This window comes from Odontesthes bonariensis, chromosome 23, assembly GCF_027942865.1.
Source record: "Odontesthes bonariensis isolate fOdoBon6 chromosome 23, fOdoBon6.hap1, whole genome shotgun sequence".
Taxonomy (NCBI): domain Eukaryota; kingdom Metazoa; phylum Chordata; class Actinopteri; order Atheriniformes; family Atherinopsidae; genus Odontesthes; species Odontesthes bonariensis.
This window is the reverse complement of record NC_134528.1, coordinates 5,200,669-5,225,715: the sequence shown is the minus strand read 5'-3', so window position 1 is coordinate 5,225,715 and position 25,047 is coordinate 5,200,669. Positions and strand designations below refer to the sequence as shown.

Sequence of the window (25,047 nt, the reverse complement as noted above, 5' to 3'; positions counted from 1 at the left end):
CAATTACAATTTATTGATTTATGTTTCCTTAGAATCAGTTAAATGAACATTTAAGTGTGCTACTCACCATACCCACCATGTGCTCAGAGACAGGGAGGAAGTGCTGCAATATTTCTGCTTTTATATTCTGTGAAACTTGATTGGGGGAGGTCATTGGACTAGTCCAAATCAGGAAGGTGACACACATTAGGTTAAGATATTATTTAGGTTTATTTGGTATTTCCTTTTCTATGGTTAACATGTTGATGAAGACGTAAAACAGGCATGAGTGTTTTTACTGTAATGTGAATGAATTGTGACATGTGGAAAACTGACATGGTGAAGTTAAAATCCAGTGGATTCACCTCCTCTGTTGGTACAACCAAGGAGGCATTGCCCAGTGAGGTGAAGCTATTTAAGCAGTGGCCTTTAGTCTGTCTGGGAGGAGGAAAGGGAGTGCAACTATTGTGCTGATCGGGTGTAGCAATGTACATTTGATTTAATTTCTTTTTTGTTTTGTTTAGTTCTAAGTTGAGTTTTATTTAGTTCAACTAAGATAACTGTTCAGTTATATTTTTTGTTGTAAATATTTTTGCTACACGTGAAACAGGCACCTGTAAATAAACACCTTGGGGTGATTTTTGGACAAACTGCCGTGATTCTGCCTCCTACTTATGCCGCTCTGGTCAGCTCTCCAACATTCATGTTTATGAGCTTTATTTATCAACTATTTTCTGATTGCAGTAACCGTGTTGCTTTCAGACGTCCCTCATCCCAGCGACGCTCTCCAGCTCCTCCTGGGGGATCCCAGGCCAGAAGGGACGTATAATCCCTCCAGCGAGTCGTGCCCCGCGGCCTCCTCCCAGTTGGAAGTGAAGAAAACCACCTCAGGTGACTCGTTTCTTTGTGAATGAGCTCGGCGACCTCATTGCTGCTGATGGAGCTGAACCGTTCCATCACAGAGGTGCTTCCTGTTATCTGACCTGAGGTTTAGTTGTGAACCAGCCAGCGAACACAAAGAAAGCCCTGGTGTTATCCAGCTTTATTTAAAGGAGGCGTTCCTTTGGATCTTTGACTGTTTTCTAACTGACAGCAGGAACGAAAGAAGAGCGAATTTTCACCATTGAAAACCTCAAAAATTCCATTTTTGGAACACAGCAGCTGATCTAACCCCAAAACAACAGCAAGACAGTAAAAATGAGTGATTAGGAAGGTAAAAAAGGTGAGAGACGGAGCAGGAGGAAGCACTCCAAGGAATCTACAGTAAGATCATCAACACCAGACAGAATATGCAGCTAAAGGAGCTAAATTAACTGCAGAGGAGTACAAAGTGCACGGATTGATGCACACTGTGGAGCTTGCTGAGCTGTTTGGAAACGTTTCCCTCTTCTTTTGTTCCTTCTCTCAGCAGCTGTGAGCTTGGACTCCAGAGTTAACCGGAATTATACCTTTAACCACAACACATTCTCCTCCTGGTTAGAAAATATCCAACTGTGGAGCTCGACTAAGGAAAACTGGACTCCTCCTTGGACCTTGAAGACGTTTCCCCTCTCATCCAGAAGGCTTCTTCAGTTCTGAACTAGATGATGGTTAGTATCAGCTTATAGGCAGAGACGGTCATGATCACCTCTGAAGTGAGAAACTGCCTGTGGAAGCGAGACGATGCTGCATAGCAGGTGAAACCGGAGACCAGCTCCTGTTCAGAGATGGTTTCCCTGTTCCTTCAGATGTCGGTGCACTGCATGCACGACACCAGTCTATGGCTGTGTTCCAAACCGCATACTTCTCCTACTACTCCTACTAACTTTTTGAGTTGGTATGCGAGTTTGAGTAAGCGAGAAGTTCCCGGATGCATACTAGATTCTCTGAAATGTTGGGTATGCATCATGAGGTTACTACTCATACTCAAACTACCCAAGATGTAACGTGACGTCGGCGATCGTCATTTCCTGTCAAAACGGCAGTTTCAAGCTAGCTACAACGAGGGTAGGTTCACTTCCTGTTTTCAAAACAAAAGCACCAATTGTATGGTAATGGCTTTCCCTATGATAAAAGGCAACGGGTATTTTATTTTGTGAAAATAACCGGAAGTGCGTTGCTCACTGCGGCTAGCTTTAGTAGCGCCGAATTCGTGGGAACAGAATTGTAAATAGCCGGTATTTTGTCAGGTTTTCAACACGTTGGGGATCTAAACGACTACTTTCTCACCTGAAAATGTTTCAAATGTTGCTAAAGTTTACAGAGTTTAGAGCTTAAGGGAAATCAGCTTCAGGCCGGCTGATTTTGGCTCGGGCAGGAGCGAAATGCATTGTGGGTAAACACTCTGCATACTGTCTGATCAATCAGTATGCCGTATGTAGTTTCGAACACAGTCTCTGTCTAAGGGTGTTCTTGGGTTTGAAGTGCACTGGACTGTCATGTTTGGATAAGATCCTTCCAAGTTTCTCTGAGACTTCTCCCACATATGGAATTCTGGTGTGTTTGCACTTGTGTGGTTTGGCCCAGTTTGTTCCTCTGGTTTTCGCTCAGCCTCAGTAGGTTCACTCTCTGTTCTGATCACAGCCAGTTTGTGTTCTAGTGGATGATGTGAATTGAAAAGCTGGCGCTGGTCTGCATGTGTGTGGGTTTACTGTAAAGGCCTCGCTATCCGACTTCGTGGTCACGCAGAGGCTGTTAAACCTTTAAAGTTTTCCGTCAGGATGTCGGATACGCAAGGCAGTTCACCTCCCTATCAGTAGGCGTCACTACACTAAACGACCCAACGACGTCTATGGTGAAAGTGGTTGATTGATTGTTCACCTTCCGGCTCCGTTCCACTCCTCACAGTGAACGATGGTGACCGAGAGAGAAAGACTGTTGTTGGAGCTTGTTGAAGTTGAAATTATTTTTGACCAAATGTTGACCGGCACACAGTAAACTCTTTCAAAAATGGCGGAACAAAAGGATCATCAGCACTCCAGACCTGTGGACATCCAAACTGGGCCTTGATCAAACCACACAGGTACAGAAGCTAAGAAGAACAGGTGCAAACATGTTGTAATTCCATGTGTGGCAGGAAAAACTGAGAAGGATCTTCTTCAAACCAAAGAACAAAACACCCAAACAACAACTCCACCTCCTCAAGCCTGATTTATACTCGGAAACCAGGTCGTCTGCGTGTGTGTCGCAGTTAACGCAGACATTACCCCCCCCTACGCAGACACTCTGGTGCACCTCCTCAAAATTGTAACTCACCGCAGACAGTAGCCCCTTTCACACTGCCGAATAACCCGCGTTTAATGCGCGAATTTAGCGTGTCCGCTGTTGTGTTCACACTGCCGACCCGGGCTGCCGCGTCAACTCGACTCGCCTTTCGACCCGCGTCGGACCCTAGTCTTTTTGCCGAGCCGAGTTTGATGTGAACGCAATCGACGCGGGTGTGACGTGAGGAGTTTAAAAGACAGAATGGACAGCTGATTCAGAACAACAGCGACAGGTGAGGACGAGTTTCACTCTGTTTTAGTCAACATCAAGTTCGAGACATTTTTTAATATGGCCAACTGGGGAGACAAAGAGGTCCGCGAGCTCCTCAGCCTCCGAGCAGAGGACGTTATTTACCGCCACATTTCGGGGACGGTGAAGGATGGACCTCTGCTGGAATTCGGGCTGGCGAGAAAGATGGGAGAGCGCGGTTTCCCACGCAGCAAGACGCACCGTAAAGTAACATCTCCATGAACTGCATATACAATTCCAAAAACGAGTTCTCAAGGTGTCCCGCCATCGTTGGTTTGAAAAATTTGATGCAGACAGGTGTATTTAACCCTACCTCCGACGCATGGCTTGTGCCTACGTCATTGTACACGCCCAGCATTTTATGTGTTTCGTGTGACGCTCTGCCACTGGGCAACGCCCCCTGAACTCGGCTCCAGGCGACACGGGGGGTCACCAACACGCCAAGCGTTCACATTGCTCGACGCGGGTCGAAGGTGCAATTTGGACCCGCTAAGGTAGCGGGTCGCAGTGTGAAAGGGGCTAAAGCCGCAGACATCGCCGCAGGGAGGAGAGAAAGGAGGCCTCTGATTGGTCAACTCTACATCCACTCTACACTATGCGTATTTCCGGTTTGCTAACCGGCTGACGCTAAGCGTGACGATTCTTTCGCCTCTCTGCCAGCTCCAGTAGTAGCAATATTTCTTCTATTTCTAGATCGATCAGCTGCATCTCAATCAAAGTGCGCATTTGTCCAGTCGCCATTGTTGTTGAATGACCTCCGTAACCGTAACACCCACAATCCTAGCTTGTTCGTGATTGTCCCTCTTGCGTTGTGGCGTGGGATTAACATAGCGCAGACAGCGCTTCAAGGCATAAATCAAAAATAACTGCGTCGTGTCTGCGACAAGCTCACTGCGACACACTGCTGCGAAGTATACACGAGCCTTTAGTACTCAGCAGTGCACCTACATCTCAAGGAAAAGGGATTCTGGACAGAGAAGACAGATGAAAACTATGTCAAATTGGAAAAACCATCTTTGAGCAGAGGAGGTGGTCTCTGGAAGGTTAAAAATCCTTCACACCTTGGATCCTCTGACCAAAACTCGCCCTTTCAGAGGTGATATTGACCCAAACACAGATGCACATGGGTCAGGGGGTTCGGTAACGACCCTTTCTGCTTATAAACTGATACTCCCCACCATCCAGTTCAGAAATGAAGTCCTGTTGCCCTTATTCAAGCTCTTATGATTACAATGACCTGGATGACAACTCATTTAATGCAGCTAGTAAACAGTTTGGGCTGTATGTTGGTTACCAGGATCAGCAGATCGTGTAGCTGCAGTCTGTGGCTCCAACCACGAACCTGGATTGCTAAGAGGTGTTTCTGGTAAAAGTAACAATCTGAGGTCTCTAAGGCTGTGTTCTAAACTACATACTGATCGATCAGACATTATGCAGAGCGCTACTAAAGCTAGCCGCAGTGAGCAACGCACTTCCGGTTATTTTCACAAAACAAAATACCCGTTGCCTTTTATCACAGGGAAAGCCATTAGGATACAATTAGTGCTTTTGTTTTGAAAACAGGAAGTGAACCTACCCTCGTTGTAGCTAGCTTGAAACTGCCGTTTTGACAGGAAATGACGATCGGCGACGTCACGTTACGTTGCATCTTGGGTAGTTTGAGTATGAGTAGTAACCTCATGATGCATACCCAACATTTCAGAGAATCTAGTCTCTATCCGGGAACTTCTCGCTTACTCAAACTCGCATACTAACTCAGAAAGTTAGTAGGAGAAGTATGCGGTTTCGAACACAGCCTAAATGAGCAGACTTGCACATAATCGAATGCACTTTTAGTAGCCTGGATGCAGGAAGTGTATCAGACTTAATCAGCTGCCCACTAAAGGAAAAGTCAACTTGACAGCTGTGCTTCAGAGAAAACTAACTGGTGTCACGCGTCTGAATATAATCATGTGAAATGTCTTACAATGTTTGTTCATTTTACCAGGACGCCCCACTGAGAGAAAATGTCTTCCAGTTGATGGTGGGAGCCCCAGACTGCAGCTAATCCAGTTAACCACTAGCTTAGAGAAGCTAGTCCTTAGCCTCTCTGAGTAAATGTGCTGTAGAGACAGGAGGATTATCTGATAGCTGAGTTAAAGCCCTCCTATTTGCTTTGGCCTGCGGTTATCAGTGTTGACTTATCGCTGGTTGGATCAGTTGGGATATAACCTCTTACTTTGGCCCTCCTGCTGCACCGACAGAAAACACAGAAGCACAGGACGTACTGAGGGATTTTAAGACGTCACCTCGTCACTGAAGACCGAGTCGCAGAAGAGGCGAGAGGATCGCTTGGCAGAGCGAGCCGTGAAGGGCACGGACTTAAGAGCTGGAGAGGACAGGAAAGGGAAGGGAAGAGGAAAAAGGGAACAGAGATGAGCCGGGAAGGGAGAAAGAAAATGTTTAGAAACAGATTAACTGAATAAGAGCTGAAGCACAGGGACAGAAGATGCATAAAAAGCGAAGACCACCTCCAATTCTTCATTTTCTTATGACACTAACGACCAAAAGATGAACGCAGAGGGTCTCAGGTGGATGTTTACCTGTGATGATGTCCTCAATGGCCCCGTCCTTCCCCTCCCTCACCAGAGGAGACACCTGCCGTCTCTTCAGCTCAGCGATCAGATCCATCTGGGGCAGTTTGGACATCACAGGGACCTGAAACAAGGTCATTACAATGCTTGTTTTTTTACGACTAACAGTCTTACATTACAGTCATTCTCCAGATGCTTTTAACCAAAGCGATTTACAATAAGTGTGTTCCACATCGGTAGGCAAAAGAACTTCAGGTCACAAGAAATCATAAGTGCATTTAGAGTTGGGTTAGAGTTTTAACCCGGACTAAGAGATCTGAACACATCACAGCAGCTTTAAAATCTTTACTCTGGCTTCCAGTCAGTCACAGAATAGATTTTAAAAGCCTGCTGATGGTTTACAATCTGTGATCTGTTCAGAGAATATAAAGCCAGCAGAGCTCTTAGATCCAAGGACTCAGGTCAGCTGGTCCAGTCCAGAGTCCAGACTAAACATGGAGAAGCAGCATTTAGCTGTTATGCTGCAAACAAGTGGAACAAACTGCCAGTGGAGATTAAACTTTCACCAAATGGAGACATTTTTAAATCCAGGTTAAAAACATTTCTTTTCTCATGTGTCTATGCATGAAATCTGCACGATATCTTTGAACTTATCTGGACTGTTGCTTGTTTTTAATTTAATTTAAATGTCTTTATATTCTTTTATGTATTTTTAATGCTTCTTCCACTCCCTGCTGCAATGCTTTTATTTTATGTAAAGCACTTTGAGTTGTGCTACAAATAAATTTGGTTTCCTTCCAAAACCAAACAGCTAAGAGCATAACTAGTGCTAGAGTAAGTGCGGTAAGTTAGGTACCGACACAAATGGGAAGACAATTTAGGAAACAAATAAGTGCGTAAGGAGCTGGGAGGAAACGGGAGATGTCCTAAGAGGGCGGATCAGGGTAGTGTTTCCTGAAGAGATGGGACTCAGCTGTCCTGACATCAGTCGGCGAAGTCGTAAAACCGCTGCAGATGCTGTATGAGGCAACATGAACCCGGCTCATTATGGTTTCAGCTGCATACATTAGTGGTTATTTACTCTTACCTTGTTCCCGATGACTTCGGGTTTAGGAGGAGTCGATGGAGCCTCGCAGCTCAGGCCTTGTTTCTTCCTCTGCTCGTTTTCCTGCTCCGCTTGCTGTCGGGAGAAGAACCAATAAAAAGTTTCCATCAAACCGATCGGCTGCTGGTGTTCGGTTCGTTCAGATCATAAAAGCAGCTTTCTGACCTTAAACGCCTTGATGAACCGAACAAAAACGGGGAAGAACATGGAGGGCGGAGTGGTTCTGGCGTTCTCTCCAAAGTACTCCACAACCGACTCGTAAACATCCTGCAAGATGGATGCGGAGAAGGCGTGAACTTGAGAATTAAACGAGCATCTGGCAGTTTGGGGACACAGGCCTGTTTTTAAGCTGACCTGTGCGGTCAGGCCGTCGGCTATAAGAGACTCGAGCAGTTCGGCGTTGCTGCTGAGGAACCTCTGCAGGACTGGGTTGTCGCTTTCTGCAGAGAACTCCCTCCTGGTCACCTCCATGCCTCGGTCCAGAGCCCGAACATCCTGCAGCACGCTGTCGATCGACACTGAACAGAAAAACAACAGGTCGGCGTTTTATATAGCCTTAAAGGGTCTCCAGTTCAGTTTTAACTAACGTCTTTAGTACGACACATTTCAGAAACACCCCTAAATACTCGTCTAACACCTTCGAATCTACAAACGAGGTCTTTACACCGGCTGCCTGTCCATCAGAGGATAGACTTAAAAGCTCTGATGCTGGTCTATAAAGCTCTGAATGCATCAGTGACCTCCTGACCCAGTATGAACCTTCCAGACCCCTCAGGTCATCTGGATCCGGTCTTCTATCAGTTCCCAGAGTCAGAACCAGACATGGAGGAGCTGCATTCAGCTTCTATGCTCCACATGTCTGGAACAAACTCCCAGAAAGCCTCAGATCAGCTGAAACACTCAGTGTGTTGAAGACGCACCTATTTTCAGCTGCATGTGAATAAAGCTCCAAATCTGAAGCTTGAGTTTAAAAACTTAATCACATTTTAACTCCTGATTTTATCTATTGTTCTTACCTCTTTCTTTTTTGTTTAAAATTTAAATCTTTCTTTTTTTATTTCTGTTTTAATGCATCTGTAAAGCACTTTGAATCACCTTGCTGTTGAATTGTGCTGTACAAATAAACCTGCCTTGTGACTCCTGTTACATGACAGATAAGATTAGAGAGTCAGAGGAAAACAGTTTGTGTCTGACCTTTAAAATCAGGCAGAAGTTCACCCAATAACACCAACGATCACTAAGGTGATTAGCTATACTTTTAGTGACGTCAGAGTGTGTTTGCAGCGAGCGTTTACCGAGTGCGGCCTTGTCCAGGAAGTGCAGGTCGGTGTGGAAGGACAGCAGCTCCGGGTACCTCTCCTGGATGATGCTGACGATGAAGTGCAGCAGCGTTTGTTTGCGGTCTGTGGATTTGGTATCCAGCAGCTTGAGGGCGTCAGCAGAGAAGAGTTGAGTCCAAAACTTACCTTTTACTACACTTTGCTGCAGTTACTTTAGATAAAAGCCTGAACCTCGGTGTAAGATCACTCACCAGATCTAAACTCTGCAGGCGGAAGCCGTACGCTGCCCCTCGCTTGCTGCTGTTCATGTAGTTTCCGAAAGCCAGGATGATCTTTAAAAAGGAAACGAGTCAGAAACGACAGCAGGAGTTGTGGCGCAGCCCACACTTACTCAGAAACTCCCCTTCAGGGACTAAAAATCTACCAGAAAGAGTCGAGCATCGGGTCGGACACAGTGAATTCAGGCTTTGATAAACAGGAAACTACGTGTATAATTAAATAAATACACAATGCTGCCATTCACCCCCTCTTCAAACTCTTTTTAGCAGCTTCAAAATTACCATTTTAAAATAAAATACAGCATTATTGGTCATTTTCAGTCTGTTTTCCACAGAAACAGCCCTTTATGGAGTCTCCAATGACAGAACATTCTCCTGCATCGTTCTGCGTTACTGATGTTGGACTGGACCTCGGCCTTTGATGCTGTTGACCATCACACTGACTGCAGACGGAGCGGTAACAGTAAAGGAGGAGGACAACACTTGGATAAACCCTTTCATCTCCTGAGTCTCTGACCAAAGAACCGGCTGTGGCCGACTTCAAACAGTCAAAATGTTACCTCCAGTAGTCTTCCTGATGCAGGTTATATAGTTTAAATCCTCTTATTTGTTTACATTATGAGGTTAAAGCTGCAAAGACTGCTGATTTATCTCCATAAAGGATGACCCGGTGCTCGTCTGGGTCAGTAACTCGGACCAAACTTCCTGCCTGAGAGCAACCGATTCTCAATCTTCTCATCACTGCTCCAGTATTTTTCCTGTTTATTCTGGAATAATCTTTGTAATTTACAGCTTAAAGCTTGACGAAGTCGTGAATAATTCCGTGAAATAAACCTATTGATATACATTTCCTGTATTCAGGTTCCTGTTGTCATCGACATCCAGATGTGGCAGACGGTGCCACATCTGTCTGAATGCTGAGTCGGTCGACTCTTTAAAGGAAAAGTGAAAGCTACCTCCAGGATTTTCTTCAGCTTGCTGGAAGATTTAATCGACATCGAGGCCGCGATGATGGCGTTCAGTTGCTGTAAGAAACATCGTGACAGCACAACTCAGAGAAAGCCGGATGTTTGTGGCGTCACACTGGAAAAAATCAAAGTCTTACCAAGTATATTTGTCTCATTTCTAGTCAAAATATCTCATTACACTTAATATCAGACAAAACTGCCTAACAAGTGCTATTTCAGCCAGATATAGGGACTTGTTTGAAGACAATACATCTTGACTATCTTGTTAAATGAAAAAGTCTTGAAAACAAATTGTTTTGAGTCATATTTCACATGAAACAAGCTATTTTTGACATTTGAAGAAGTTTTTAAGATAATTTCAAGATCACTTTTAACTCAAAAGTCCCAAATATCACATCTTATTTCAAGAAATCTTGACAAGCCGATTTTCACTAGTTCCATTGGCAGATTTTTTTGCTTATTTCAAGCAAAAACGTCTTTTATTTGTTGTTTTTTTTAACTTATTTTTGGAGGGGCATTTTTTCCAGTGCCTTCTCCAACACGTTCGTCCTTTAAGGACTCATGAACTCACCGGCTGGACGAGCTGGACGCTCTCGGGGAAGTTTCCCATGAAGGTGAGGGTGCTGATGCGCTGGGAGAGCCGGGGGATCCTGCTGAAGCGCACCATGAAGCGGTCCTCCTCGCTGAGCTCGTCCAGCGGCCGGCCCTCGGCCTCATAGTTTTGGATCAGCTTCATCTCGTACTCGGAGGGGATGAAACGCTCCAGGAGCTCCAGGAAGTCCAGGCTCAGGGCTCTCTGGTTGTACCTGTTTGAATGGGCACGTATCTGAATTTAAACATCCTGAAATCTTTATCATTTGAGATTATGATGATTCGATGTGCTCGAGGTTTGGCGCGTACGTCTCGATGGCGCAGCAGATATCAGACCCGGCCATGCCCTCCTTTCGCAGGGTGATGGCCAGGTTTTTGGCCCTGTTGGGCTCAATCAGAGACACTCTGCTGACAGTCTTGTGGGACATCTTCATCTTCCGGGTGCCCAGGTCGACGGGGGCGGACTGGGCTTTGGTCTTAAACTGCTCCTCAAAGGCTTCCATGTTTAGCTCCTGAAACGGATCAAATAAATCCATGAGAATGATGCACTGGTAGTGCTCCTCATCATGAGTAACAACCTGCTCTCAACTCTTTCACTGGAAAAAATCTAAATCTTACCAAGTATATTTGTCTCATTGAGTATCTCATTACACTTGATATAAGACAACTGCCTAACAAGCACCATTTCAGCCAGATATAGGGACTTGTTTTAATACAATATATCTTGAAAACAAATATGAAACAAGCTTTTTTTGACAAGCTTTCAGACTATCCGGGCAGACAGAGACTGCAGACAGAGACTGCAGACAGAGCGGTAACAATAACGGAGGAGGATCACAGAGCTGGTTGGCAACAGATGCTGTAATTCTGGACGTGTCACTGAGAAGGAGCGTCTCTCCACCCCAGATGTTGAACTGCTGGCTGTGAAAACATCCAAACTTTGGGCCTAATTTTTCAGAAAAACCCAGCTCCAGCCACTTAAAATCAAAGTAAACTTGTTTGTGACACAAAGTGCTCTGTTGAACTCTGATTAAAAGTGTATTTTTTTTGATGGACCCAGGTATTAACCGCTCAAACCTCCAAGATGTGCTCGTCGTCCAGTTCACTGAAGATGGTTCCGGCCACCTGGTTGGATTTCAGGGCCTGCCAGTTCAACAGCGGCATGCGGTATTTGGTTTGAATGCTCTTCTTTTTTTCACCACCTGTCACAAAGTGGAGAAATAAACATATTCTGAGTGATTATAGCCTCAGAAATGTCTTTTATTGTGGATTTACACATCACTCTGTCTATGAAAAGCCACAGTCTGTAAATTCTGAACTAACAGAACCACTGGTCCACCGCTGTTTCATCATATAAGCTTAAAAATGGCAACATTTTGAGTGATAATGAGCAACAGTGACCGATATATGTAACTATCCGACTCTGTTGGTTAAAAACACTCGGCTAGGGTTAAAGGACCGCATCACGTGATACAAATGCCTCCTTATACAAAACAAAAGAAAGGAAATTTCTGCTCTTTTATGGTGGACATGTGGTCAAACATGTATGTTTCAGGTTGTCTTTTAAAACTGGAAAAAAACACTGTCATGTTGGATCCTTTAGTTCAATTTAAGAAAAACAAAACTGAGGAATTTCTTAGACCAGACTTTAACTTAAAGGGTCAGTTCACAGCGTTGGCATTCAAGCTGTAGTCGGTCTTTCTTTTTCATCGTGGCCATCAGAGAGTTGCGGTTGTCAGTGTAGAATAAAGGAGGAAATTTTAACTGATGTAGCCGAATGTTAGCTTCAGCTAAAGTGTAAAACATGTAAAAAGGACGCCTGCGGGTTTAAAGGGAGAACAGAAGATTTTCCAGGCAGCTTTGATGAGGCTAAAGACTTAATGCGACCTTATAACAAACATTTTTAAAAGGTTCCTGGCATCTCGGTTATAAACGGTGATTCATTTTACTTTAAACTCTATTACAGGACTGCTATCTGTTGTTTTAATGTTAGTTACAGAAGTTAAATGCAGTCTCACACAGAGTTTAACCCTCAGGAGTCTGTAATATGAGCGTCTGAACGGGCGGTGCATGCTGGGTTATTAAACAACCTGTTGTGGTGTGATTATTCCACTTTGCATTCCATATATTAAAAATATAGCAATTTTTTTTTCCCAGAAATTGCCGTTTACATCATAAACCAGTATTTAAAGGGTTAAATTTTTGAAAATAATTGAAAACTTGGTAGTTACGATCAGAACTGGAGTGGAATAAAAGATCTACGAAAAAAAAGCGGGAAAAATATTAACATATGATGTTTTTAGGTCATTTTAAAAGGGACTGCACTCTTCATTTTTATTTTTATTATTTTATTGCCTTCTTGTAGCTCTAAAGCACTTTGAATGACCTTGTGTACGAATTGTGCTCTATAAATAAAATTGCCTCTCCTTGCCTTGATTTTGTTTGTGTGTCAGCTCCATCTTTTGGTACAGAGAGACAAAGGGAGTTAGCATTGAGATGCTACGACCATTAAGGGGACCGTATAGGTCAGTAGGTTTTGATATGAGCTGTTTGACAAGGAGGATCTTTTCTGTCTCAAACCGAGCTGGTATTAAATTGTCCTGGTTGAATCTTCTCACTTTAGAAAATAATCTCCCACAAATATCCTCAAAAACAGGGTAAAACCTTTTATAAACTAATTTTTTCTGCTCTAATAAAGTGCTTTCAGTCAGTCTGAAGGTGGACTGACCTGGGTGCAGCTGGATGGTACCACCTCCAGGACACAGCGGGGGAGGTGGAGCCACTGCCGGAGCTGGCACTGGCGGTGGTGGAGGAGGGGGAGGAGCTATGGCTAGAGGTGGAGGTGGAGGCGGGGGAGGAGGAGGAGGAGCTTGAGCTTGTACTGAAGAAGCTTCTGTTTGGGAAGAAGCAGGAGCAGCATCTACTTCATCTTCAGCTGTGAGGAGAATGAGGGAGGAGAACGTTTGTTCCCGGTTCAGTCACATTTATAACATTTTATGCAGGTCGTTTAACAAAAGTAAACATTCTGCACCCAGCTGAGCATCAGAATAATTATTGGCTGTGTTCGAAACCGCCTACTACTCCTACTAACTTTTTGAGTTAGTATGCGAGTTTGAGTAAGCGAGAAGTTCCCGGATGCATACTAGATTCTCCGAAATGTTGGGTATGCATCATGAGGTTACTATTCATACTCAAACTACCCAAGATGCAACGTAACGTGACGTCATAGATCGTCATTTCCTGTCAAAACGGCAGTTTCAAGCTAGCTACAACGAGGGTAGGTTCACTTCCTGTTTTCAAAACAAAAGCACCAATTGTATCCTAATGGCTTTCCCTATGATAAAAGGCAACGGGTATTTTATTTTGTGAAAATAACTGGAAGTGTGTTGCTCACTGCGGCTAGCTTTAGTAGCGCCGAATTCGTGGGAACAAAATTGTAAACAGCCGGTATTTTGTCAGGTTTTCAACACGTTGGGGATCTAAACGACTACTTTCTCACCTGAAAATGTTTCAAATGTTGCTAAAGTTTACAGAGTTTAGAGCAGGAGCGAAATGCATTGTGGGTAAACGCTCTGCATACTGTCTGATCGATCAGTATGCCGTTTGTAAGTATGTAGTATGTGGTTTCGAACACAGCCTTTGTCCCAGCAGCCCTGGTGTTACGGTGCTTCTTGTCCCCTCTACCCCCAGCCGGTCGAGGCAGATGGTTCTTTCCTGTTAAAAGGGGGTTTTTGCTTTCCACCGATGCAATATTGTTGGTTTCTTTAGCTATGCAACTTTTACTTACATTGATATTACATGAATCGGTTTTCATCTTTATGCTAACTCTAACATAAATGCTCACCTGCAGTGAATTTCTCAGAGTAACACAGAATAAAGTGTGTTTCAGTCTGGAGGTGTTATCAGATATCAGCACTGACCTCTCTGTGTGACGCCGGGGACCACCTGTAAGTCCAGGTGTCCGGAGGGGGAGCGTTCCACACGGAGGAGCCCCTGCTCCGCCAGAGCCTGAACTCTGAGCTCGAGCTCCTTCAGGGCCTCCGTGGATCGATACTCGTCTCTTTCCCGCTGGCGCTGCAGCTCCGTCTCTTGTTCTCGCTGCTGCAGCTGAGCCACCTGAGAGCAGGACTCACGAAGACTCTCCTACGATACACAGATGGTTGTGTTACACATGCACCAATAAATGCACATCACAGGTTTTATCCCGTAGAAATGAGTTCAGCTTAAAGATCTATCATCTGCAGGTCTTCTCCTGATTGGCTGGCTGCTGATTGCCTCCAAAAATTTGAGTTTTCCAGTAACAGAAAGCCAACAGCAGCATTTCTGCTCCTATTTTGTCATTGTTTAGTGTAAATATCCACAGTACACTGGAAAAAATCAAAGTCTTACCAAGTATATTTGTCTCATTTCTAGTCAAAATATCTCATTACACTTAATATAAGACATAACTGCCTAACAAGTACTATTTCAGCCAGATATAGGGACTTGTTTTAATACATCTTGAATATCTTGTTAAGTTAAAAAGTCTTTAAAACAAATTGTTTTGAGTCGGATTTCATATGAAACAAGCTTTTTTGACTTTTGAAGAGGTTTTTAAGCTAATTTCAAGATCACTTTTATCTCAAAAGTCCCAAATATCACATCTTATTTCAAGAAATCTTCACAAGCCGATTTTCACTAGTTCCATTGGCAGATTTTTTTACTTATTTCAAGCAAAAACGTCTTGTATTTGTTGTATTTTTTTACTTATTTTTGGAGGGGCATTTTTTCCAGTGTAAATAGGTGATGATGCATTTTACTGCTTTCCCTCTGCATGTCCACCATATTGGAGAGGTCAAGATTTTCTCTGCTTTGCCTCGTTAACATGCAAATTTATACAGGAAAGTGCTCAGAAACTCCTTAATATGTAGAAGTTTCTGCAGAGTTAATGTGTCTAAAGAGTGACAACATGTAGCACAAATCACAGAGGAGGTTAATTATAAGTACGACAACTGAAGATTTTTTTATCATTTTACATGTTGGAAACATATCTGAGCTTGTCTGTGTGCTTCAAACTTCCACCTGATAGAAAAAGCCAACACAGCTGTGATTTTGTTCCCCGGGTGCCTTAAAATAAACAAAGATCACCAACTAAAAACATATGGGACAAGATCAGGACACGAGGTCACAGCAGGGAGCTCAACAACACGATGAAACTGGGCGTTTACCAACTTTACGCATCATCAGAAAGCGTCTCGTCAATAAATTAATTCTCTTTCTATATTACGTTGCAAGAGAAAGTAAATAAGTTTAGAAGCGGAAACTGTTGGATGAAGGGATGAGTATAAAAGGAGTTAAACTGGTGTATTCTACCTTTAGGAGCTCCACTTCTTTAGTGGCCTGAATGAGCTTCTTCTCCAACTCTGAGACTTTCTCCATCGCCTCCCTCTCGCTCTCCTGGAGTCTGGTGCTCAGCTGTGAGCACAAGAGCCAAGTCTTATTATGTGTGAGACAGTTTCACATCTCTGCCTCAGAAAAAAGCAGGAACTAAAGAAAAAGGGAAGCCAACAAAACACTCAAGTTTGCAGGATGGTTAAGCTGTACTTCATCTTTAGGTTGCAAAATCTCGCACCAATCAAATTAAGGCTAAATTATTACGAATCACACTTTGCTAAGCTAGGCTAAGCTACACAACTATTAAAAACAAACTTTGACAGAACACTAATTAGCTAAAAACACATTTTCTATTGTCAAAAGCATTCAAAAACACAATATAACTGTTAAAAACACATAGTCTAAATTAAGAAAAGTCAGAGGTTAAGCTAGGCTAAGTTAAATTAGAGATTATTTTTATAAACAAACTTTGACAGAACACTTATGAGCTAAACGTATATTTTCTATTATCACACACAATAAAGAATATAATTAAACAATTTAATCAAATAGAGGCTAAATTATTACGAATCAGAGGCTGCAAACATGGCAGTTACTCACACTTTGCTAAGCTAGGCTAAGCTAAGCTACACAACTATTAAAAACAAACTTTGACATAACACTAATTAGCTAAAAAACACATTTTCTTGTCAAAAGCATTCAAAAACACAATTTAACTGTCAAAATACATACCTAAATTAAGAAAAGTCAGAGGTTAAGCTAGAATAGGTTAAATTGAAGATAATTTTTAAAAACAAACTTTGACAGAACACTAATATTAGCTAAAAGTATATTTTCCTAAATTAAGAACACAATTCCACTGTTAAATTAAATAGAGGCTAAATTATGAAGTCAAAAGCTGTAAATATGGCAGTTATTCCTCCTCTGCTAAGCTAGGCTAGCTTTAGCATATTTTATTATGTTTCCATTTGATCTGTTTATGATTAGACTTTTCTGCTGTGTCATTTGTGTTCGAGATATCAACTAATATTAATCAGCTAATATTATTTTTAAGAAAAAAAAGCTAAGACTATCACATCAGCTAGCTGTGACTTTGTATTAAACTCAGTTGTTGTCTTTTTTCAGAGGAAGTCACCAGCTTCTATGGGATTGTAATATTTATGATTAAGTAGTTAAATTTTAGAGAGGCTAAATTATTTTGAGTCCTGCCTGCAAGAATGGCAGCTGCTCACACTCTGCTAATCTATGCTAGGCTACGTTAGCTTTAGCATCTCACATTTTCTATGTTTCCATTTTTTTCTTTCACAATCAGTTTTGCTGCTGTGTCATTTTGTGTGTCAACTAAAACCTGCAGACATGACAGAGGATTAGACGTTTTTTTTTTTCATTTTATTTAAAAAAAAAAACAAGAAAATTGACTGAGTTAGCTTTAGCTAGGACTATTACGTTTCAATTCAATTCAGTTTTATTTATATAGCGCCAAATACAACAACTGTCATCTCAAGGCACTTAAATAGTATAGTCCAATTCAAGCCAATTGGAATTCAATTCATTGTAATCATAATTATTTTCATTCATATAGAGCCAATTCAAAAACAATTTCCTAGCTAAGGAAACCAACAGATTGCACCGAAACTTGTTAGCTTGCTACGCTTGCTAGCTGTGACTGTATGGTCACCTCAAATTGCATTTAGCCATTGTGACAGTTTTCTTACACACAAAGTCTCCCACTGCTCTGGGAAACTAACTGGTTAGGTGCATTCTCCTATTTTGTATTCCAAAGATAGTTTTGTTTTTTTCCTAATTAGTATACTTGGCTGATATTCATCCAGTTCACACTTTCTGCCCTTTCGATCCGTTAACCGGGACACTTTTCTCTTCAATCCCAGAAATATTTGATATTTTTGTGCTGGTTTTGTTTCTGTAAGTCATGATAACTTTGCGATCTTTCCCACTACTGTATGTGAAATTGTTTGTGTTGAAAGTAAACACATATTAGGGATTCAGAACAGACCTTCAGGGATCTCCATCCAGGAAAAGTCACCAGCTGACCTAATCATCCCGCTTATCCGCATGCCGTGATTTATTTCAGCACCTACTCAGCCACATTAATGGGAAATATCCCATGTGACGGAATAATACCCTGATTATCTCTGAACCGAGTGTAATTGCTGTGTTTTGCAGGGCAGATGTGTGTGCGGTGCATCCACCTGCGTGTTGTGTTCCTGCAGTTCCTCCGTGTGTTCCAGCAGGTCGTTCTTGGTCTCTGCATCCTCAAGCAAAGCTCCCACATCGAAAACATTATCCAGATAGGCCTGGATCTGCACCAGCAGCCTGTCGCTCTCTGTGAACTTCAACCTCTGCGAAGGCAGGAGGGCAGATTTTTTAAAAATCGTCTAAACAACACGATAGATACCACATCCATGCAGTTTTTACAGGAGTCAAACCTGCCTCCAGGTAGTCGTCCAGGCCGTGTTGAGTGAACTCATACTGGAGGTGGACTCTGAAGTTCAGGTTTTCCACTGAGTGGACCACAATGTTGATGAACTGCATGCAGGCCACCTGGTGGGCAGATGGAGTAAAGTCTTTAGCTTACATGCTGCAGAAGTTCCTGTGGTAATAATAGAGTGTTTGTGTGTGTGTGAGGTCCTGGTTTAGGTTAGAAATAAGGCCGGGCGAGTTAACTCATTGATTATTTAACGCCGATAAATATTTTATCGCGCATTAACGCAAGTTTTTGTTTTGTTTGGGGTTTTTTGTGCCTTTAATGGATAGGAAAGTTCAGAGAGACAGGAAGCAGGGGGCAGAGAGAGGGGGAACAACACGCAGCACAGGGCCATCCAATGCGGGACTCGAACCGGGGCCAGCTGCAGCGAGGACTATAGCCTCTGTACATGGGGCGCCTGCTCAACCCACTACGCCCCGGCCCGCCCCTGTTTTATTATTTATTTTATTATTAGTAAAAGTCTGTTGCTCACAGACTTTTACAATAATAAAATAAATAGATAATAAATAAATAATAAAATAATGAATAACTTCTGACAGTTATTCATCTCTTTATTTATTTCATAACTTCACTATGTGCAATAATAATAATTAGGTACTGAGCAGCTTTGTAAATACAGTTTATTGTATATACTGAGATTTTCCTCATCTTATATCTTATTTTTACACTGTTTATATGGCAAGGGTGTAAATTTATTTTACTGTATGGGGTTGTAATTTTGCTTTATCTTATTTTGTCTTATTGTATTATATTTATTTTGCTCTATTGTATTTCCTGACTTAATCTTTTTTTCTGTAAACGAGTGCACAGCAGAAAAGGAATTTCCTGCAAGGGATTAATAAAGTAATTCTGATTCTTATTATTTTGTAAAAGTCTGCTGCTCACAGGCTTTTATTTTGTAAAAGTCTGTTGCTCACAGGCTTTTATTTTGTAAAAGTCTGCTGCTGTGGAACAGGAAAAGAAAGTAATCGGCGGATCCACCAAACATGGAGAAGGGTACGGAACTTTTACTCGGCCATTTTCATTCTAAAGTTCTTCCAGACGGCGGAGTCGACAGAACCAAAGTCATCTGTAAACACTGCCAAGTTGAATTGTCTTCTCAGCGTAGTAGTTCCAGTCTAAAATATCACTTAAAGGCAAAACACACAACTGATAGCAGCAAGTCATTCAAGGAAACAGACAGTGGAGCGAGGCTTCTACATAAAAACTACAGAAAGATGCTGATGTTAAAAGTGTGTTTGCACAACAAATGTTATGGCACTTTCATTCATATGGCAGCACATTTAAAATAAAGCTAAATGATAAAGGCTATATACTACTTTTGGATTCATTTTTGGATTTTGCGATTAATCGTGATTAATCAGGGAAATCATGTGATTAATTAGATTAAACATTTTAATCGTTAGAAATAAACTGGTAATGGTTGAGATTGTGGTTCAGGCCGTCCTTATCGATGAGTGGAAATCACTACAACTCTGTGCAAGCTTGTGCGTCTGCAGGGAAACATCTGCACAGATTAAATGCTGGAGATTGGAAAAGGTTTAATACCCCAGACTGCTGTCGGCTCGTTTATATCAATAATGAGTCATAATAAACAAAAACTACTCAAGAGTCTGAGTCGATATTTATTTTGTCTCGACGGTTTTCTCATAAAGCGTCTTGACGATTATCAGGGAAAATTACAGCCAAAGGAGTTTAGAATCATTATCAGTTGTTTTCTCTGCTGCACAGAAAACATTCAAGTTGTTTATTTTACATTTTCTTATAAAACAATTCCAACAATGTTGCTGCTTCGCTTTTTTTTTGTTTTTCAGGAAAATTAATTAACAGTATTTCTTGGATGGGAGTTATGATATTAATGGGACATACTATCATAACTGGGCTTTACAGGTCAATTAGGATGAATTAATGAGTAAAGTGAAATAAGCAGGTCAGTTTGCAGCTAATTTCTTCACCAAAATCCCTTCAACCAGGTTTAAAATATCTATTTTAAAGGCACACTGGAAAAAATCTAAGTCTTACCTAGACTATATTTGTCTCATTTCTAGTCAAAATATCTCATTACACTTAATATAAGACACAACTGCCTAACAAGTACCATTTCAGCCAGATATAGGGACTTGTTTGAAGAAAATACATCTGGAAAATTTTGTTAAATGAATAAAAATAGTTTTGAGTCACATATCATATGAAACAAGCTTTTTGTTTCATTTGAAGAGGTTTTTAAGCTAATTTCAAGATCACTTTTATCTCAAATGTCCCAAATATCACATCTTATTTCAAGAAATCTTGACGAGCCAATTTTCACTAGTTCCATTGGCAGATTTTTTTGCTTATTTCAAGCAAAAACGTCTTTCATTTGTTTGTTTTTTTAAACTTATTTTTGGAGGGGCATTTTTTCCAGTGCAGAAACCGGACGAGCAGCAGAAAATAATGCTCATAGCTTTAGTTTTTTTGTTTTTTTTGTCAAACTTTTGGTCACATTGTGCTTTACCATGAAGTCAATGTTGCTGTCTTCATTGCAGAAATACTCCATGAGCTTCTCAAATCGGCTTTTCTCTCCACACACCTGGAAAAACAAGTGAAATAATCAAGACTTTTGCTCTTTTTTGTTGTGAAGTCCTGCTGCCTTCACCATGAGCACTCACACGGGGGCAGTGTCCTCACACAGATGTAATTATCTGCTGGATCTGCGGCTCACGGATCATTTAGTGCGTCTGTTATCTGTACCTCAGCAAACATTCAGTCTAATTAATCAGCGCTGTGACATCTGAATTTATTCTCATTTCAGGAACAAACGGGAATAATGTCTGGAGTAAAACCCACTCTGCTGGTTTCCACATCTTTGCATACGAGTAGATAACGCAGCCACGTTATAACCGTGTTTTCTTCACAGCCTGCAGACTTACTCCTCTACCTGCTCCCTTCTGCACACTCATGTCCACTAAATAATGCAGCATGCCAACCTGACAGCCTGCACAAGCCTAAACAAAGACCACATTCTGCAGCCGAGGGACACATAAGCCAGCTCCTGGCCCCGTGCCCGCCCGCCTGCCTCCACTTTAAGACTGCGCCATCACTCGTCCTTATACCTCCGACTCTCGCCCACGCACATGCCGGTGCCGCTGCACCAAAACAAGAGAGTCACCGCCGCGGTATCCGATGGCGACCAGACGAGGGCTAATGATCCCGCGGGCTTTGGTCCTTAATTTGTTTTATCAACACCTTCATTTTTCTACTCGTTGTCGCTTTGCTCAAACATTGATGCTGCAGATTAAAAAAAACACAAGTATCACACAAACAGTGGAAAAAGTATGGAAGTTTTTCTGTGCCATCAGAGTTTGAATACGAATTTCTAATATTGAATTTTTACAGCAACAAAATCAGACTTTGAATTTGAAAAATTCAACATCTAAAAAATTCAGTGGAAAAAAATTCAACTTCAAAAAATTCAGTAGAAAAAGAACCAAACTTAACATCCGGGTAAACAGGGAGAAACAATCGATCCCCGTCTCAATTCATCCAACGGCAGCCAATCAGGTTACGCTCCATTGGACAGATCAGCTCAATAGATATTAAATAATATCTATTACTCAAATTTTACTAACACAAATGGCAAATAAAGTAAACTCACTCACCGAAGCAGCATCACCTGTTGGTGGACATGGCTGATCTGTCCAATGGAGCGGAACCTGATTGGCTGCCGTTGGATGAATTGAGACGGGGATCGATTGCTTCTCCCCGTTTACCCGGATGTTGAGTCTGGTTCTTTTTCCACTGAATTGTTTTAAGTTGAATTTTTTTTACACTGAATTTGTTTTTAGAAATTGATTTATTTTTTTACACTGTTGGTTTTTCTAATTCAAAGTCTGATTTTGATGCTGTAAAGCATGGGTCTCCAATGCGTCGCTCGCGAGCTACCAGTAGCTCGCCAAAGGGCCAATGAATCATACATTAATTTGAAAACTTGATTGGTCTCTCGGCAAATCTACTTAAATTTGTGTCCAATCAAAATTCACAGTGTCCCGCCCCTTCCAACACTCCCAATAGTTATTTGCCAGTCAGTGGTGATGTGAGAAGGTAGCCTAGATATCTAGACGCCCTTAGCGACCGCAAATTGAATTTGCTCCCGGGCTGGTGTCGTCACTTGTGATCGTTTTGCGAGGCTGAAAATCGAAACTTAATCGGGCCAATCAAATCGTGAGGAGCGGGGTCGGAGGCCGGGCTACCTAGTGACGACAGAGGTGCTACGTTTCAGTGAGAGGTAAACAATGGCTGCGCCCAGGGAACAGTCTTTCGAGTTGGCTGACCGATGTAAATGAGAAAATTAACCACCTGAACCTACAGTTACAAAGGTAAAAATATATGTGACATGATCAGTGCTGTCAAGGCGTTCAGTGCAAAACTGTCATTGTACATTCAGCAAGTGAAAGGCAGAAGATTTCAGCACTTCCCCTCTATCTCAAAGATGCTGGACAGTCACACAGGTGCAGCCTGACCTCTTCTCAAGGCTTGGACAGGAGTTTGCTGACAGATTCAGTGACTTTGAGAAACTTGAGCCCTGTGTGACATTTATGGCCAACCCTTTCATGAATGTGGACATCAGTGAGATTTCAGGACAGATGGCTGAACTTTTCTGTGTCGATCCTATGGAAATGGAGGTTATAAACCTTCAAAACAATGTGCAGTTAAAGTCTCAGCAGCATTCACAGCATTTCTGGAGCTTGGTAGAGCCAGATAATTATGAAAATCTTCACCAAGCAGCTCTGAAAATGTCTACTTTGTTTGGGTCTACATACCTCTGTGAGTCAGCTTTTTCTGACATGAATGGATACACTCCAGCATACACCTCTCTTGTTGACTCCTTGCAGTGTCAGTCATCTCACTAGCTAAAAAAGGCTGAACTTCTGAACACATTCACACTCACACACACACACACACACACACACACACACACCCCTACCTTCACTGCTCAATATTGAACTGAACTAAATGGTTTTTATTGTGAATGCAATTTTTGTTCTTTATTTTTGTGATGTTTTAATACAGAATGTGAGATGTGGACAGTAACATATTGTAAATGTTCAGGAAAAGAAGGCTTATTGAGTTTGTTTGTTCAAAATGAGCGACGATAATAAATGTTACAAAACACGAGTAGCTCTCGGCCATTTTTATTTTCTTAAAGTAGCTCTCAGAGGGAAAAAGGTTGGAGACCCCTGCTGTAAAGATTCAATATTAGAAATTCGTATTCAAACTCTGATGGCACAGAAAAACTTCCATAAAAGAGCTGGTGTTTAACTACGGCGTCGGCCTCTGGGACGCATCAGTGAACTGCACCGGGTGACATGTCGCTGATTAACATGAGCAAACGCTCACAAAGCTGCTTCCATTATAAAAAAAAAAACATGCAAATAGCCTCAACTGGCAGATTTGCAGAGGAAAAAAAAAAAACCTGTTTAAATATTCACGGGAGAAAAATCAGAGCACAATTGTTTCCCTCTTTGTGCTCCTCCTGTTTGTTTTCCTCTCAGCTGGTTGCGTGACAGGTTTTCTAATTATAAACCCTCCCGAGTTCAGGTTTACACTCCTGTCTGTCTGCATTGTTGCAACAGTTGCTGCTTTCTCAGGCAAACATCAGAGGGAGCAAAGGAGAGGTCAGAGGTCGGCCTACAAGTGTTTCACATATTTGCACCTCACTTCCACCAGTTTCTGCCTGGTGGCGGAACAACTGGAGGGAGCAGCTGGGGTGCAGGAGGGGGCTGTGGCTTGGTCTGAGGGTCCTCCGGACCTGCTTATCAAAGCAGGGAAAGACCGGCTGGTATGTGAGCTGCTGTAACAGATAGTGTGAGAATGTGGGCTGAGTCATGGCTGCTGAAACACACTGTAGGTCAAAGCTCCGCAGGAGGAAACACAGGATGTAATTAATGAGGGAACTTCTGCCAAAAAAAAAAACGAAGCGCTTCCTTAATTGTTTTCCAACGATTTCGAACGATATCATGCAGTAACGTTCGATTTGAGCAACTAAGATGAACAACGTGTGCAGACGAACAAGAGAGGAGCAACCGAGAAGCTGTAATGTGCTAAAGTTAATGTGTTTAGACCACATCTGACAAACACGAGATCTCCTAAAGAGAATCAGAAGCGAAGTATTCAAAGCAGAGCTTTGGTAGTTACTTATTCTTTTATTCTTCCACTACGAAAGCATCAGCTGTGTGTGTGTGTGTGTGTGTGTGTGTGTGTGTGTGTATATATATATATATATATATATATATATATATATATATATATATATATATATATATATATCTCTCTCTATCTTGGGCTGCACTTCATGCACATTTGACCAGCTTTCAGTCTGACCTCTTTAGAAACTTTGGAATTAGTTCGAATCTGTTCTAGACATCCAGAAATATTAACAAAAAAATACATTTTATAGAGAATAACTATAGTTTTACATGCAGAAAGCAATGAGAAATCAATATAAATGAGTAATAAAATGGATTAATGAATTATGTTTCGTTTGTTTGCGTCGGACTCACAAAAGCTGCAACATACCAGAAACACTCTCCATACTTTCACTTGCTCTCTTCATGTGTGATGATACTCTAATGTGCAATAACTACTGCTATAGGCATATAACTATATGTTTTTATAGGTATGTGCAGTAAAGTACAGTATCGTGTACCTTTGGATTTTCCTCTTGTGGGACCCATAAAGGTATATCTTAACTTATATTGATAATAATAGATATCTTTAATCATGCCATCAATATCAATCTGCACTTTTTAAAATCATTGTGTCATTAATTTTGCTTCCTTTCAGCTAAGGAGGACAGAAACTGTCATATTCCGAAATCAATACAAAAAAATACATAAATGGCAAAATAAATAAGTTTGTGAGAT

At 41.9% G+C, this 25,047-nt stretch overlaps 1 protein-coding gene across 3 annotated transcripts in view; it reads right to left on the bottom strand.

Annotated features, from left to right (window-relative positions):
- The window catches only part of fmnl1b (formin-like 1b), a 50,842-nt gene that overhangs the window by 1,519 nt on the left and 24,276 nt on the right, over positions 1-25,047 (bottom strand). For 2 of the 3 annotated variants that reach the window (XM_075457002.1, XM_075457004.1), the window contains 16 exons: positions 20,640-20,714; positions 18,091-18,201; positions 17,850-17,999; positions 15,619-15,720; positions 14,187-14,409; positions 12,995-13,201; positions 11,344-11,468; positions 10,576-10,778; positions 10,247-10,481; positions 9,664-9,732; positions 8,681-8,761; positions 8,445-8,574; positions 7,504-7,667; positions 7,315-7,416; positions 7,132-7,224; positions 6,054-6,168 (listed from right to left, as the gene is read on the bottom strand). In XM_075457002.1, the coding sequence (XP_075313117.1) occupies positions 6,054-6,168; positions 7,132-7,224; positions 7,315-7,416; positions 7,504-7,667; positions 8,445-8,574; positions 8,681-8,761; positions 9,664-9,732; positions 10,247-10,481; positions 10,576-10,778; positions 11,344-11,468; positions 12,995-13,201; positions 14,187-14,409; positions 15,619-15,720; positions 17,850-17,999; positions 18,091-18,201; positions 20,640-20,714 (2,185 nt within the window). Of the gene's footprint in view, positions 1-5,759; positions 5,840-6,053; positions 6,169-7,131; positions 7,225-7,314; positions 7,417-7,503; positions 7,668-8,444; positions 8,575-8,680; positions 8,762-9,663; positions 9,733-10,246; positions 10,482-10,575; positions 10,779-11,343; positions 11,469-12,994; positions 13,202-14,186; positions 14,410-15,618; positions 15,721-17,849; positions 18,000-18,090; positions 18,202-20,639; positions 20,715-25,047 lie in introns of all 3 variants that reach the window. The other variant, XM_075457003.1, reaches the window with a different exon arrangement.